This window comes from Cotesia glomerata, linkage group LG4, assembly GCF_020080835.1.
Source record: "Cotesia glomerata isolate CgM1 linkage group LG4, MPM_Cglom_v2.3, whole genome shotgun sequence".
NCBI lineage: Eukaryota > Metazoa > Arthropoda > Insecta > Hymenoptera > Braconidae > Cotesia > Cotesia glomerata.
In genome coordinates, this window is record NC_058161.1 from 7,607,680 (window position 1) to 7,624,047 (window position 16,368).

The following is a 16,368-nucleotide window of genomic DNA, read 5'->3' on the forward strand; positions in this document are numbered from 1 at the left end:
ATCGTAGTATGTACATAATATGATACATAAGCTTTTATGCAATGCTTGGAAATTACGATAGTTAATGCACGTGAAACTCTTGTCTCTTTTATCTTTATTTCTCATGTATCACTTATAATGGATAAAGTATAATTTAAAAACGTGAATTAAATTTATTTCAATTTTTCTAGGTGATGAAGTAACAAACAGCATCAAAACAACTACATTAACTATACACTATATAATATTCATCAGTTTTTTATATTTTATTTATCCTCAATATATAAATTTTAATTTAATTTTTTTTTATTTTCATGTTTGTTAAATTAATCCCACAAAAAAGAGGAATCATCATCAGTATCTTAAAACAGCAAGAACGATGCAAAAGTAAGATAGCGAAAGGAGGAGCAGCTGCCCGCGAGGCAATTTCGAAGGTCTTCGGAATTCTTTAGAAAGTGGTGAAGCGAAGGTGCGTATGATGGATACCTGGTAGTAGTTGATGCACATTGGGCAATCGGGAAAAAGAAGAAATCAGGAGTGTGAGGAAACGAAGGAGGAAGAAATTATCGAGGTGATCCAGAGAGAACACTAATCCACTAATAAACATATCTATACATCCAAGTGCAAATATGCATTTTATTTAATGAAGATGCTGCCCTTGATCTCACTTTGTTTAGCAGTATTATATGCACCACTAAATTTAAAAGCTATTAATTTTATATTTTTTTTCGATTGAAAAATATTTATATTCTATATTTGTGATGCAGAAAAAATTTTTTTAATTAGCAATTTAGTTATCATTGTCAGATAACAAATTGATTGAATGAGGAATATAGAAATGACAGAAGGTAAGATAAATAAATAAATGTTTTAGGTACTATACTATGAAAAATTTTTTAGAACGGAGAAGGTGGACAGAAATCACGGCCAACAACCGGCCAGTGCCCTGTCACATCTGTGAATGTAAATACACTGAAAGAGGAGGGTGGACCACAACACCAGTAATAACAGCACAGCACCAGCAGCGACAACAGGTTGCGTAATCGGCGAATATCGACAGAGTACGAAAACGAAAGTTACGGGGCAAGGCCCTCAAGTGTGTGGGCAAGTATGGGAATATTGTAAGTATGTGTTTTTATTTATCTCACGGTACTTTTGCATGTACATATATATAATACATATATAAGAATCTATTAAAATCTACCATTGGCGATGATGTAGGTAGTAAGATGACAGTCTAGACGAATCTATATGTTATTTATTGCTGTTGTTGTTGCTGTTGGTTTTGGCGATAATAAGGATAATTATTACTACTATTATATTACCAGCGATGACGCGGAAAGAAGAAATGGAAGACAGGAGAAGATAAGAGAGTGTCCCCGTGCATCTTCGGGTGGAGGCCGTTAATTTATAATAAAACATGAGAAGAAAGCCTTGAATTCCACGAGTGGACCAGACGACCGCGGCACTGCTGTGTGTAGACCCAGTGACACGCATATCGCATATATATGTATAATATACAGACAAGCCATCATTATTTTTTTTTCTTTTTTTTTTATAAATAAAATTATAGTTATACTCGAGCGCATTATTGGAAGAAATAATAAATAGATGGACAGATAGATGAATGATGATGATGTTGATAATAATGATAATGAAGAAGAAAGGAGTTAACCATGATGATGTCGACACTGAGAAATCGAGTTTAATCGTTTGATCTGTCTTTCCCTAATCACTTTTCTCTTTTACTCATGATTTACCTACTTGATGATCTCTTTCTTTCTTCCTTATATTCCAGGTGTACACGGAGAAAGTCACATCGTCACGATGTCATGTGTTAGGTTTATGTAGGTATACGTTATACTTACATACCTAGAGAAGAAAGAGTAATATAATGATAATGAGAATAAGAAACGATACTAATGCTTAGTGTAGGTTCACACTATTGATTATAAACGGCCGCTAAAACTGAAGGGCAATGCTCGTTTCTTTTCTTCGTTTAATTATCAATATTATCTAATCAGACCCAAGGTCCCGGAAGAAGAAAAGCTTACTGAGGGTGATAGTTGTTTTAAGATGACAACTTGTAATACTTTAGTAGGTCTCGTTATTGCTAGTTGGAATATCAAGACAGTTGGAACTCTATAGGCATACATCAAGTCTTTCTATTGATTGATGTATACAAAGATATATAACGGGTTAAGAACAAGTAACATGACCTCTCTTTTTATCCATACTGATAAACTCTCAATGGAGAAATGATGAAGCTGATGAATCGAAAATTTATTTTAAAAAGTAATCAGTTACTTTTTTTTTTTTCTTATATATTTGAATTTATCACCGTTGATTTATTGAATAATTAAGTTCTCAGTATTTAATTTTTAGTAAGTTAAGTTTTTTGATTAAAATATTTACTTTTTATTTTTTACAGAGAAATAATACCGATTCAAAAATAAAATTTAAAAAAATACTTCTTTTAAGAATAACCTGGTATAGGTCAAACAAAATGATGACCAACGTGAAAAGTCAAAGGACGACCTATACCCGGTCCAGAATATTGAAGAAAATCTTATTAGACTTGGGAATATGTGCACTTTGTACTTTAGCAGCCAGACTCATCTGGATTTCTTGTGAGTTAGTAAGTACATTAACATGTATAAAAATTACATCTCTGCTTTGCTATTAGCTTCCATCTCTTTTAAATTTTTTATAATTTTTCTCTCGCTTCTCGATTCTCCGATAGATCGGGAAACGATGGGCTATTAGCGCCGCGTGTGAAAGGGAAAGCTAGCGGTCGGCAACATGACGACGGAGATGAGGAGAATGAGGAGAAGGAGGAGAACGAGGAAGAGGAGAAGGAGGAGGAGGACGACGATCGACCTGGTCTCCCGAGAGACTCTCTCCTCAGCACGTAACGTCACGATGAATCCTTGGTTGTCTTTATACCACCTTCTGGGTTCGTCCATGTGTCTTATACTTTTGGCATCGTGCACTAAGCGTGCAAACGATTCGTTAACATCGTTAATCATTATCTAAATGCTTATGTACGTATATATTAAGTTTTCATACCAAGCAAGGGGTTAGAACTTACCAGAGTGTAAAAGTGATAAAAATTTTTCTCCCTATGTACTTACATTTCCTTCAAAAAATTTAAGACTAAAATTTTCTTTTACTTTTACTTGTTATGCTTTAATCCCTTCAAATCATATTTAACTATAATAAATTAAAAAAAAAAAATATTTTACCGGATAAAAGGATAACAAAAGATTCATGGTCTTTATTAAATTCCGATGAGAATAACATCAACATTGAACCGACCAAAATTCATTCAAGATAACGAACCATCAAAAATAAATAAATAAATTTTCAATTAATTTATTAATGTGCTATGATGACGTATCAGGTCAAATATATACCTAGTTAGTTAAAATGCGCGAGCGCGACCGACTTATAGTCGAACCCGTGAACCAGAAATTATTCAGGATGAAAATGGATAGCAAAGAGGATAACGGCCTGGGATATCAAATACCTACTTTCTCCAGCAATACTTTGTGTTCGTTATTAACATCGTGTATCTTTTCCATTTCTGCGTAAATAAACGAAGAACGTACGAGGAAAAAATCATAAATAAACATAAAAAAAAGGGAAAGACACATACGCTTAATGCGACCTTTCGTTATTTAAAGTAAAAATTTCATTGAACTATCAATCGTTGCTACTATACTAATACAACCAATTACTTGATTAGGTAAGTAACTTCATTACACCCCTGTCAGAATACGATGCCTTCATGTGTCATCTGTCACGCATATTGCAAGCTATAATCGCACCTGCGTCTCGGTAACATCATCCTGGGCTTGCTACACACTTACTACTATACTATTAGTATATAGTTAACTTAAGTTGAGAGACGGAAGTTATTGCGATTGCCATCTCAGAGTAACCGAGAATCCACAATTGTGAGTATATCTATGGATACGGATAATTAAAGACCGACAAAGTTAAACATTGTATATTTTATTTATATTCATTTATTTATATATATATATATATATATATATATATATATATATATATATATATATATATATATATATATATATATATATATTACGGTAAGTGAATGGCTTTTTCTCATTGGTTGCATGAGTAGTCCACGAAGAATCGATTAATTATTTATATGTAATTTCGCTAATCTCCGTGGGACACACGAATACTGTTACATTAAATACTAATAAGTGTATAAATGATTTTTTAATTTTTTTTTATAGGTGGTGGATAAAAATCAGCCCCTAAAATTTATTTATTTAGATGAAAAAAGCTTTTCTATCTAATCATCGATGAAGGAGAGATAGTGAATATAATAGAGGGTTTTACTCTGAAACACACACGTTTAAATATCGAGGTGGGTTTATACACGCTCGCACCTCTCAGGTACGCTTACATCAGGAGCAGCTTAAGCAGGAGGTGAAGGGCCAGGCTGGCAGAGTGGGAGTGGGTGAGCCGACCCCTGACCCCGTGGGTGCGGGGACCTTGCCGTGGAGTAGTATGCCTGCTACAGCATAACATAACATAGCGGATACAAATGCACGAGATTGGAGACGGTGAATAGCAGCGCACGACGACTACGACCATACGACTAAGACGATTTAGACGGCGTATATAGCGGTATAAACTACTAGCTTAGCGCACAAGTCGCGGCTACGGCGACGCGACTCGCCCGCCGCCTTTCACTTTGAGAAGACGCGAGTTGAGAAAACAACTGAGGGAGAATAACCAAGATTTTTAGTAAGAGAAAAAGAGAAAAAGAGAGGGTAAGAAAAGAGAGAAAGAGAAAAATAGGTAAAGACAGTCTCGTGTGGTCTATGGGGAGTGCCTTTTGCCTACCTGCAGCTATTATCATATTATAGTAAATCTCGCGCTGTGCGCGCAGCCGCCGCGGGGCCAATTTCATTCCCACACCGTGGTACTAAGTCTCTTGTGTATTTACTCCTCTCACGCGACGTCTTCTCTCGCGATTATCATCATTATCATTATGATTACGATGACGAAGACCAAGACATCATTTTCAATATAAATAAACTAAGGATAAAGAATCCCTCCATTAAGTTAAATGGACACTCTATTCCATTAATTGCTATCTCAGCTAATGATTATGATGTTAATGATAATATCCAAGATGATGATACCTGCCAGATAAGTGGACAAAAGTGAAAATTTTATCACTTGTACAATTAAGACTTTTTTTAAATTCTAACAAGTAACAACACTACGAACTATCAGATTTTAAAGTTAAGTAGATTAAATCTGATTTAGAAATCAGCAGACACTTGACTATTTTTGTGGTTTTATTTAAAAAATATCAAAAAATAAATTAAAATTTCTTCATGTAGAGTTTTTTTTTAAATAATTTATTTGGTAAAAAAATTGTCAGATGTCTGTTAATTTCAATATCGAAATAAAATAGTTATTTATTTATTATGTATATTAATCAAATAAATTAAAGATGAATTGATGTATTTACAGTTACGCTGTTGGTGTAATGTAATTTAGATAAATAATCCATTTATATTTATACAAAATATAAATTAAAGCTTTAAGAATCGATGTTGGTTTTATTGGAGCGTTAAAGAAGACAAGGATTACGTGTACCACAGTTAAGAGCGACGCATTCGAGGTGAGAGGTAACAGTCAAGTCGTGGTTCATCGGCTGGTAGTTGTTGGATCGTATATATCCAGATGCTGTTAAGTATGCAGATTGCAGGTACGAATAGTCACAGCCAAGTCAAGACGACAACTACTCCACGACCTGAATGCTTTACCTCTGCTAGTTTTCTGTTTCTTCTTATTCTTTCTTATGTATCTTATATACACGTAAATGTGTGTGCAGATTTACTGTGTACGTATATACAGATATATATTATCTGTTACCCTCTAAACCTGTACGGAAATCTCAACAAGTCATGCCATACATCATAGTAACCTCGTGGTTTGCTCTCTGGCTTCTGCAAACGATCCAACATCCAACGATCGTAAATGTTTAAATCTACAAACGAATCAGAGACACCTATCTAATAAGATAAGCTTACGAAGCATGCAAACGCCGCAAGTCGTGCTCTTACACTACTACTACTACTACTACTACTACTACTACTACTACTACTACTACTACTACTACTACTACTACTACTACTACTACTACTACTACTACTACTTCTACTACTATTACTGCTGCTACTATTACTTACGAGTGAATACTGATGCGAATACGAATGCCCAGAGCTGTTAGTGCGACGTATAATTATCATCTCCCAAGGGCCTATCCCACGCTATTCCATTCCACTCAAGTGGGACACCGACGATTTCTGCGCGTGAACGATTAGAGTTAGATCTAACTATTTTTCTCTCTCTTTTCGTCAAGATCTTTAGTGGTTTGTTCTTACTTGTGATCCAGTATCAAAAGGGACCACAAATATTATCATTGAATCGTAATTTTCTCAAGAAGATAAGAGTGTCTGATAGTTATTTGATACTAACTACTGACATTAATAAAATTTATAATTTATTAAATTATTTGCTAGAAGAGTTTATTTTAAAGTTCTTTTATTATAATTGATAATTTATGAAAATTATAATTTTCAATTGCTTAAGTAAGTTAAATCAGTTGAAAATATCACCCAGGTAATTAAATTCTGTAATAAATATTTAAAAAACGTCATAGGACCTACTTAAATTATTTTAATTAATTTAATATCATTTTCAGGACAATTATCGTTTTTTGAAATATATATACCATTACGTCATAGAACAAATGCATTGTATTGTTCATATAAAACAGCCATGACTCGATCGATAAATTAAAAAGTTAAAAGAAGCAAAAGACTTCCTGGTGAGGTAGAGATGAACTCGGTTTACTATGCACATTGAGCGTATCAACCATTACTTGATACTCTCGCTTAGATTTGTCGGCACTCACTACTACAATAACAATACAATGCTGCATAGTGCAGCTTAGCTGAAAGGAACGGGTTAAAAAATGAAGAAAGAGAAACAATAGAAGTGTGGGCGCAGCATCCCGCGAACCCTAACCCGAGGTGATCCCATATTCCGTTCTCTCTGGTAAAATATATATACATACACATATATATGTATATTCACCTCAAGGCATCAGCATCTTATTCGGTTCTTCAATTCCCCTCGCTCTCGATCGGCCTCCCGGGATATACTCGTGCACCATCAAACAGCGTGCCGGGGAATACATATCTAGGAATACAGATATACATGTTAGTATTTATACTATGTAACATAGAGAGTACAGAGTAGTACCTATAGAGCCTCCTCGAGGGCTTGTAGCCTATTGCCATGGCCTCACCTCTCGTCGTCGTCTGTAACCTGCACCTTTCAGATATTTCTCTCGCTCCAGCGGAGTGCCAGGTTGTTGTGAAATTGCACGAGGAGTCTTAGTTTTTACCGCCACTGCATAGCTAGCATCAAATACTCTATTAACTATTGAGTATTATAAATAAAAAAGAAAAGAGATAAGATGTGCATGTAGACATTCAGCCCCGGTGGTTGTAGCCCTACTCGACCCCGTAGCTGTTACTAATCCCAGCAACGTTTATGTTATTATTATTATTGTTATTGCTGCTGTTATATTTGCCACATTTTACACAGGGTTATCGGAAACGACGTTCACCATGATGTTCACGGCGATCTTCATAAATAATTGTCACTCAGACTTGCTGACAACGAAGGCCGTCTGTTCATCAGCTCTCTCATCTGCTCTCCAGTAACTTAATTCTAAAAACAAAATCATTAAAATAAAAAAAATATATATATAAATAAAAGAGGATATAACAGGCTTAGTAGATGTGAGTTCTCAGATTCATGCTACCCATTACATATCCCTACTTAAATTAACTAGTGAGTATATGCTTTTTAAAAATAAAAATTAATAACACAAACATATATTTATTCATGTATATGAGGTATAAATTCATACGTCGATTGAATCCCGGTTCGACGGGTTTTCGATTAATATATATCCCATGCATATACATAAATAAATCTGTGTAATTTATGGTGTGGCTTTCGCCTGCAGGGAAAGTAATTCGGCTAGCCTACCTCGCAAGCGTTTTTTATATCTAGTCATCCTAGTCGATGGGCTTACCAAAGACTTTAATACTGCCTACAATTCAACAATTCAACAATGATACATTGAAAAATCATATTGTCGAGATGCTGATTTTATTATTATTATCATTATAATTATTTTTATATGATTCAAAGGATCAAAAGTTATATACTTACTAAATGGGATTGTAGAGCATTTATATTGCTGTTGTTGTTGTTGTAGTTAGATGTCTTCTGATGAAGAGGAGGCGTTATCGCCGTCGGCACAGAGGAATGAGCTATGTCTAGGCGCACCTCATATTCATTCGTAGAAGCTCTTTTACTATTTTATTCTGTTGTTGCAAGGCTGAGAGAGTATAAAAGAGTGAGAGGATTAGGGAAAGAGAGAGAGAGAGAGGAAGAGGGAAAGGAAAAGAATGAAAAATAAAACACCGGGTGAGAGCGGTAGATTGACCCGTTGGCGAAGGAGCGAGGATGATCGCGATAACGAAACAATCGAACGAGCCCTCTTGCAAGCCAACGAACGAACCCGCACCGCCCTGAATCTTTGAACGCTCGATGATGTCGTATTACGACATCACCACTGAGCACTTAGCTACGTGAGATAACGCGCTCTCTTCGAGGAGCATGACGTTCATTCTCCTGTATTCGTACCCAACTTTCCTCCTAGTCAAATCCCCAGACATACTACTTTTTCTTCTCTCTCGGTGGCTCTTACTCGAGACAGAGTCTATCATTTATAGACACGGGGTGCGTGCCACACGGAATAATGATTTCGTCATCACGATGTCGTGGTGAATATATCCTCGTATACCTCGGGAGTTTTGTCTAATGCGTTCCCGTGTTGGTATACACCATGGTATATGCGCGAGCTGTAGAGAATCGGCATGGTATCGAGTCATTACTTTATACTTGGAGCACGGTGCCAGAGTGCAAGTTACTTGCCAGTAAAATCCTAGAAAGATGCGCGCACGCTCTCGAGACTCGAGTCATAGGTACTGAGCGAGTACCGAGCGCAAAGGTCGTTTCTCTACTCCACCATACATTTACCATAGACATTAATACACTTACGTATATGCGCTTATATACAAATACTAAAAAAAAATTATATATATACATGGATGACGATGATGGTAAAGAAGCCTCTTCCGTGCTATACAACGCCAAGAGGTCACGATGATGCCGACGGCAGTCAGAGAATCACTTCTTGCCTCACTTCTCCTCCTGGGTCACCTCGTATATGTTCTTCGTAGTCTCAATCTTCCTTTCAAGTTTTCTTCTCAGTCTACACTTTAATATACCCCCACACTTGGTGACTTTGTGGTGTGGAAATACTTTTTATCTGGCAAAAATATTTACATTTACTCGTAATAACTATGATAATCCATGTTTCAAACTATCTAAGCTTTGGCTGGTTAAATTAACGTTACTGACAGTTAAATTTTATTATTTATAGACATTTATAATTTTTTTCATAATTTGCGCTTCGCTGTGTAGTAAAGATTTTACATATATTACAAATACTTAAATGTTTAAATCCTCATTTTATAAAATGTGTTTTAATACTAATTAATGCCTTTAGGTATTTATTTTTATTCAAATTTACTCGTTTAGGACTTTTATATTCAAAGACGTATTAAATCATTATAATTAATGCAATAGTATTAATAATCATGAAAATTTATATTTTACTTATTATATAATTTATAATTACTCTTAATTCTCTAAGAAAGAAACAAATTGCGTAAGTTTGTTTAGCTGACTTTCTGCAAGGGAAGCTTGGACTGGTGTTTGTTCTTTATCTACTTTACAAGGTCTCACTGTGGTGTCGTCGAGAATCCATCCACGTTCCGATGCTGACAATTTAGCTTGTTCTAATGATAAGCCTGTCATTGATGCAAGTAATGTCAGGTTAACAGACGAGTAAGCTTCAGAAATAAGTGACATGGCTCTTTCACGAACATTTTCTGTTAATTAAACAATAAATAATATTTTAATAATTAATTTTATAAAATGACATTTAGTATGTGTTATTTACCTTTCAAGGCAAGCATTATACCACTGACTTCATCAGTCCATTCAATGTCTAAAGCTGTGTGAACAGCTGGCCAGTCTCTCTGCCACATTCGTTGTCCGACAATCCAAATCTGCTGAAGCTCAGTCTTGTTGTTTTTAATACTCACTGGTATTCTTTTCCATAAATACTTGGCATTGCATAGATCATTTTGATAAAGATATACAGCTAATAATTGAGCATAAGTTTGTGGTGAGGCACAACCATTAGGCGCCTGAAAAAAAATATTGTCAGTTAATTTATAATACTTACAATGTTTATCACTATAAACAAAGATTTATAATTAACGAATGGATGAATATTAATGACTTAATATGTCATCAAGCTTGTAATAAATAATATAACGTTGTGTGTTTTAGAAAGTAATATATAAAATAACCGGTCAAATATAACCTATAATATTGCGAAATACAATACTTACTTCTAACTCAGATTTTTCAAGCTCATAAACTAAGGTTTCTACTTCGTTTAATACCATATTTATAAATTTATTTATCTTCAATGTGTGACTATTTTAATTAATAGTTAAATATATTTTTATTTTTCTGATAGCTTGCTGCAAATGTCATTAAATAACACAAACACGGTCAGACAAAACATAAGACATCAAACTAATATACATAGAAATGAATTTTTACATTAGGGCTAGTTTTTATCCACACAGGATAGGCGGAACAAAAGAAAATGCGGTAAATTTTTTTTAATTTAAACAATAGTTAGCTTTATAATTATTAAATTTAATTTAATAAGATGTTATCAAACTTTATTTATACTATCTAAATAACTTTTTAAAATTTTTTCTTGCTTTAAATTTACGTGCTTTTATTATGACACTTTTAGAGTTTTACATAAACATAATTTTAATTGTTCATGATACTAGAAATAATAAATACGCAATAGAATAAATAAAAACCTAAGTTTAGTAAATTTAATTTTAATAAAAATAATAAATACTTGTCTAGTGTTTTTTTATGATTAGATACATGAACAAATGGAAAAAATATTAATATCATTCGATTTATTTTAGAAAATAAAATTATATGTGTAAATTTTAAAAATTTTAAAAAATACTGATTTTTAAATATTAAATTATGAATTATACTTTTTGCCATTACTTATAACTATGATTCCAATGGAATATATTTAGACTGCCGATTTTATCAATTCAAAATAATTGAACATAGTTATAAATGGTTGGAAGATAATTTCATCCAAACATCTTATTCCAAATTAAATAAAAATTGAATCCTAAGAAATATGATTCTGTAACTTCAATATATTAATAAATTAGCCCAATTTCAATATGTGACTTCTATAATACAATAAAAGAGAGAAATAAAATTGATTATTTATTAAAATTAATAAATTGGTGACGTACTTGAAAGTCACAATTCAGAATAATGAATAATGATTTTTCTTCATTTATAGAACAAATAAAATATTTATTCAATAATGATATTAGTGACAATAATATCTATAATAATTTTATATTAGTCGAGTTCCAACTATTTGAGCTTTTTTTAATTCTAAGGCTGCGTGATTTTGCTTAAAAATTTAAATTTTATCTAATAATTCATCTAATAAATAAAGAAAAAATCTTGTAATATATAAGTTTTTTAATTACCTTATCCATAAAAAAAAAATAATTTTCAACATAAAATAAAAGGCATTATTAATTAAAAAAAAAAATTCAATTATAGTTGTTAATTATTTCATTTATTTGTAATCGAAGATATAACTTTTCTTTTAATTAACTAATTTTTATTTTTCCTCGATTAAAAAAAAAAGGATTCAAAACGACTTAGTGTTAAATATCCATAAAAGAAAAAATTTGAAAGATTTGGTGGTAGTCAATAGCATTTGTTCTGTCGTTCTAAATCTTTTTTTTTTATTTTTTTTTTTTAATTTTTAAATTCAGGTGATCACACATAGTACATTGATATTAATAACACTATTAATATTTCAAATGTATCATATTATAAATAATAAATATTATGAATGAAATGAAAAAATGTGTAATTATAAATGCATATACATATATCTATGATTAAATCAATCAAGATGAATTATGTTATATAAATATATGGAAAGAGAAAAAAATGAGAAAGAGAGAGAGAGAGAGAGAGAGAGAGAGAGAGAGAGAGAGAGAGAAATGAATCAAGATATTTTTAAAATAAAATTTATTGCACATTTTGACGCCTACTACGAGCAGCTCGTTGTTTGTCAAATCTCAATTCCATTTCTTCTAAAACTCGTGGTGTGTAACGAACTACTAGTTTAACTGAACTTTGAGCTTGTTTCAGTAATTCAACCGCTCTTTCATGGTTTTCGCCTTCAACACACTAGATAAATAATTATAAAAAATGTATTATTAATTTATAATTTACTATGTCAAGTAATTAATAATAGATGAGTATAATTAATTTATGAATATTCATTGATTACTTACAACTCCATTGACAGAGAGTAATTGATCACCACGTTTTAATCCACCGTGTCTATCAGCAACACCTCCAGGAATAATTCTTGATATATAAATAGGTGAATTTTGTTCTTTACCACCCATCACATTGAAACCAAGACCTTCCTCAGTTTTAGGAAGTTCTACAACTCGTGGATGAGCATGTCCTTCACTTGCTGCAAATGCGGCTACTGTTGCTTTTGCAGTAGCTGATGCTCTTACATCTTGGGACCCCTATGAAAAATTATTTTCATTTATTAATCAATTATTTGACTAAGATCGAGGCTTTTAAATATTTAATGCTTTAGTCTTCTGAGTAAAATATTTATTTTGTATTAGAGTAAAAAAAATTATATTTTTAAAAATAATAAAATGGAAAATTTTTCTTGTACATGCTCACATATATTCATATTTTTTTATTTGGTAAGAATTTAATTAAGTAGTCTAATAAAAAAAATTTTTCAAGAAAAAAATATTTACCTGAATATCAACAGTTTCATAAACATGTTCGTAAACTTCTCTTACAGCATTTAGAAAATCACTCTGCAGTACTTTTTGTAAAGCTGCTAATTTTGTACTTGGCACTTCACCACCTATTTTAATAATAAATCACTGTAGTTAGCATAATAATACTAAAAAATTCAATAATAAACAGCTAGTAGTCACAATAATAATTAAATAAAACAGTAATAACAAAAATAAATAAATACATACTTTTTTGAAGTTTATCCAATAATTCTATTGCACGATCTACATCTAAAATCAAATAATACGTATTAAAAACATGTAAATATTTTTATTTATTGTTAATACGTATAATTAAAAATCATAAAATAAATATAAAATAGAAACTAAGTAATTGGAGCAAAAAATATTTCCTTACCATTTTTTAATGTCAAAGTTTCAGTAACTGCTGCCATTATATTTATAATACTCAATAAAAATAACCAGTAATAATGTTTATTTATAAAATAATATTATAACTAAATTTTCAAGGTGTGGCGAGTGAAATAGATCAAAAAGTGATTTTAGATGACAGTTTTTTTTCCATCAGTACTCTTGAGGAAAAATATCGCCATTTTTTATGTTGTGTATCATCGCCAGAGACCACTACTTGTTTATTCTATTTTGGTACATCCATACATCAAGGTAAATCACTAGCGCATATGCCTTACAGTAATTAATTATAAAATGTAATTTTAAAAAAAGTTTATTGATTTTAAATTAATGATAAGTCTAGGTGATTTATAATTTACAAGCCTTTAATAATTATATATTGAGAATCACTATATATATTTTCATATAAATGGATAAATAATTTTACTTATAAATTTACCGACACTTACAATAAAAGAATTTATAATATTACATTTAAAATTACTTAACTTCTTCTTATCGTCAATTTTCGAGTATAAAAATAACGGATATTTAAAATACTTTATAAATTAATTAATGAAGAAAGCATAATTAAGAAGCTACTTCTTCAGTAGCTCCCTCGAATTCCAATTTAACTTGACATTCTTCGGGAAGTCCTTCAACGTCAACTTCTGATTCAGTTGCATTCAACATGTTTAATGTTACTTCAGCTGATGTGTTCATTAATCCTTGATTAGTTGTAGCACTAGGTTGTTTTTTTACTTGAATATTTTGCTGCGCCGGTTGTCTATTTGCTATAGGTACACCCGCTTCTTCAAACACTTTTTTCTTCAAGCCTGTCTTTATTTGAGATCTGAAATAAATTCGACAAAAATTTTATTTTAATTATGACTTATTTGCGACGTAGAAAATTGAATGATGCTACGCGTTCATTAAGACACTGATCTTATATGATTTCGAAGTAAATTCGACCAGTAACTTTCAAACTATTTAGAAAATAAAATACTCATTTGTCATACATTTCATTTAAATGAATTAGTTTTTTTTTTATTAGGTTGAATTTAGAGAAAAATTTTCAAGCTTTTAAAACATTGTATTCAAAGTAAAGTATCTGAATAATTATCGCTTTCAACTTCTGAAACTCTTTTATTATAATTATAATTGTCGATTGATTTATTAAAAAATTTCAATATATTAATTTGCTTTCATTTCATCAAAATGTCTTAATTTAAAATAACATCAATAATACTGTTTAATTTTGTCATGATTTACTCAACATAGCATCCATCGAGTTTAATTAGTAAAAAACGTAATTCTATAGATTTAATTTTATAACTTATTAACTAAAGCAAAATTATATCACAAGAGTTGACGATCATATTTTATTTTCTTATTAAATTTACCAACTTACACCGTTCGCCCTTTGATGTGATCACTTATTTTGTGTAAATCTTCGCTGAATGTCTTAACTGAGTGACGAAGCATTTCAATTTCCTCGTCAGTCCATTTACTGTGTTAAAATAATTAAAGATTTAATATTTTAAAGTTAGTAATCAGTAATTTTTATAAACTATAAATAAATATATTAGTGCTTTTATAAATAATAATACAAACATAATATATAATTATTCAAATATTCCCGCCAGAATATTAGCTCGAGGCGTCCAACATGGCGTCAATGTATCCTCAAACAACATGTACCCAAACAAATTTTATTTACATGTAATAAATGATAAATAACACTTTTTTATAACTAAATTATATCATAAAAAAACATACCCAGCTGGCGAGTCAGTTGTAGGATGTAACTGCATTGTCAGTTCACCAAGTTTGTTAAAAGCTGCACCAGCAGCGGTGAATATTTCACCAACCTAAACAAATAAATTTTCACAATTAAAATATAATATTTAAAGATCTAGCTAATAATATATAAGTCCAAGTACATTTATTTAAATGAAGAAAAGTTCTTTAAATTAATACAATAATGAAAAATAAATAAAAATGTAAACATAACCTGACCTTTCTACCACTATTGACATCCATTTTTACTCAGTAGAAAACACAAAATAGTGCAAGCAAGAATTTTAGGCGGGATTCGGATGTATGACACGTGACTAACAATGGTGTGTGACAAAATGGTGGTAGGTGCCAGTGGGGCATTTTAGAGAGTGGGACTAAGGCCCGGAAGTAGACCCCAAATGCAGGTAATTTATGTATTATTACGATCTTCATTTACTCACCTTACTCGCTGAATTCATGGCTATTGTGTAGCTTTCTTACTGCAAGTATTGGTGACGAAGCATACTCCACATCCACATATATATCACACTAAATTAGTTGTACGCTTCTGCCCTCTCGTGTCGCTTTGATAACCAAATTATTCTTATTCTTGTTTAATGCGGATTCTTTCTCTCTCTAACTGTATTATTTCGTAATTTTTTTTTTTTATTAATGAATGCACCTACATATACAACACATTAATACAAGTACATCTGTATACAGATGTATGTACATTATTAATATATGTACATCAATTGTTTATCTATTTCTTTTCGAACGATACTAAATAAATATATTTAGATATGATCTATCAACTATGCAACGCTTATTACAAAATTTATACAATTGGTACAAAAATTGGGAAAGATGACTGTGACAATAATTAAATAATTAATGTTGACTAATCTATTAGAGTACTAACGAGGTCAACGATTGAGGACGATGAATGTTAATATGTACAATCGTGGACATTAATTTAAGTATGTTTTTAAATTTACTAGAAAATAGCCGTTTGTAAACTTGAACGTTTGTAAACTAAAAACTTTTAAAACTGAAAACGGCTCCG

General features: G+C 31.6%; 3 protein-coding genes and 1 long non-coding RNA gene across 6 annotated transcripts; 1 reads left to right on the forward strand and 3 right to left on the reverse strand.

Moving 5' to 3' along the window:
* The first annotated feature begins 292 nt into the window (after nucleotides 1-292).
* LOC123263686 lies at nucleotides 293-2,243 on the forward strand. The gene is made up of 3 exons (XR_006509203.1): nucleotides 293-827; nucleotides 880-1,100; nucleotides 1,308-2,243. It is a non-coding gene; the product is annotated as an uncharacterized LOC123263686 (long non-coding RNA).
* A 7,533-nt stretch (nucleotides 2,244-9,776) lies between these two features.
* On the reverse strand, nucleotides 9,777-10,804 carry LOC123263726 (COP9 signalosome complex subunit 8). Its single transcript, XM_044726673.1, has 3 exons — nucleotides 10,608-10,804; nucleotides 10,151-10,400; nucleotides 9,777-10,079 (listed from the first exon to the last, which is right to left on the reverse strand). Exons 1-3 carry the CDS (start codon nucleotides 10,662-10,664, stop codon nucleotides 9,829-9,831), a joined length of 558 nt encoding a protein of 185 aa, XP_044582608.1. The 5' UTR covers nucleotides 10,665-10,804; the 3' UTR covers nucleotides 9,777-9,828.
* Nucleotides 10,805-12,052: 1,248 nt separating this feature from the next.
* On the reverse strand, nucleotides 12,053-13,767 carry LOC123263776 (protein lin-7 homolog C). The gene is made up of 5 exons (XM_044726745.1): nucleotides 13,531-13,767; nucleotides 13,362-13,403; nucleotides 13,128-13,240; nucleotides 12,636-12,881; nucleotides 12,053-12,528 (listed from the first exon to the last, which is right to left on the reverse strand). Exons 1-5 carry the CDS (start codon nucleotides 13,565-13,567, stop codon nucleotides 12,367-12,369), a joined length of 600 nt encoding a protein of 199 aa, XP_044582680.1. The 5' UTR covers nucleotides 13,568-13,767; the 3' UTR covers nucleotides 12,053-12,366.
* A 185-nt stretch (nucleotides 13,768-13,952) lies between these two features.
* Nucleotides 13,953-15,908, reverse strand: LOC123263779 (chromatin complexes subunit BAP18). 3 transcript variants are annotated; one of them, XM_044726750.1, is made up of 4 exons: nucleotides 15,764-15,908; nucleotides 15,303-15,394; nucleotides 14,935-15,033; nucleotides 13,962-14,376 (listed from the first exon to the last, which is right to left on the reverse strand). In XM_044726750.1, the coding sequence occupies exons 1-4, from the start codon at nucleotides 15,779-15,781 to the stop codon at nucleotides 14,115-14,117; spliced, it is 471 nt and encodes a 156-aa protein (XP_044582685.1). In that variant the 5' UTR covers nucleotides 15,782-15,908; the 3' UTR covers nucleotides 13,962-14,114. The 3 variants fall into 3 exon arrangements, with proteins under 3 accessions (XP_044582686.1, XP_044582685.1, XP_044582684.1); XM_044726749.1 differs by lacking the exon at nucleotides 15,764-15,908 and adding an exon at nucleotides 15,543-15,670; XM_044726751.1 differs by lacking the exons at nucleotides 14,935-15,033; nucleotides 15,764-15,908 and adding an exon at nucleotides 15,543-15,670 and having other exon boundaries at nucleotides 13,953-14,376.
* Between the last annotated feature and the right edge of the window lie 460 nt (nucleotides 15,909-16,368).

What these genes read in the sequence shown, in the direction of transcription:
- LOC123263779 (XM_044726749.1), bottom strand. Translation starts at nt 15,566, where the DNA reads ATGGATGTCAATAGTGGTAGAAAG. An exon ending in ATGTCAATAGTGGTAGAAAG is followed by an intron (nt 15,395 to 15,542) that starts GTCAGGTTATGT and finishes TTATTTGTTTAG; the next exon opens with GTTGGTGAAATATTCACCGC. An exon ending in CACATCAAAGGGCGAACGGT is followed by an intron (nt 14,377 to 14,934) that starts GTAAGTTGGTAA and finishes AATTTATTTCAG; the next exon opens with ATCTCAAATAAAGACAGGCT.
- LOC123263776 (XM_044726745.1), bottom strand. Translation starts at nt 13,567, where the DNA reads ATGGCAGCAGTTACTGAAACTTTGACATTAAAAAATG. An exon ending in ATTGGATAAACTTCAAAAAA is followed by an intron (nt 13,241 to 13,361) that starts GTATGTATTTAT and finishes TTATTAAAATAG; the next exon opens with GTGGTGAAGTGCCAAGTACA. An exon ending in ATGAAACTGTTGATATTCAG is followed by an intron (nt 12,882 to 13,127) that starts GTAAATATTTTT and finishes AATTTTTCATAG; the next exon opens with GGGTCCCAAGATGTAAGAGC.
- LOC123263726 (XM_044726673.1), bottom strand. Translation starts at nt 10,664, where the DNA reads ATGGTATTAAACGAAGTAGAAACCTTAGTTTATGAGCTTGAAAAATCT. An exon ending in TTGAAAAATCTGAGTTAGAA is followed by an intron (nt 10,401 to 10,607) that starts GTAAGTATTGTA and finishes ATTTTTTTTCAG; the next exon opens with GCGCCTAATGGTTGTGCCTC. An exon ending in TATAATGCTTGCCTTGAAAG is followed by an intron (nt 10,080 to 10,150) that starts GTAAATAACACA and finishes TTTAATTAACAG; the next exon opens with AAAATGTTCGTGAAAGAGCC.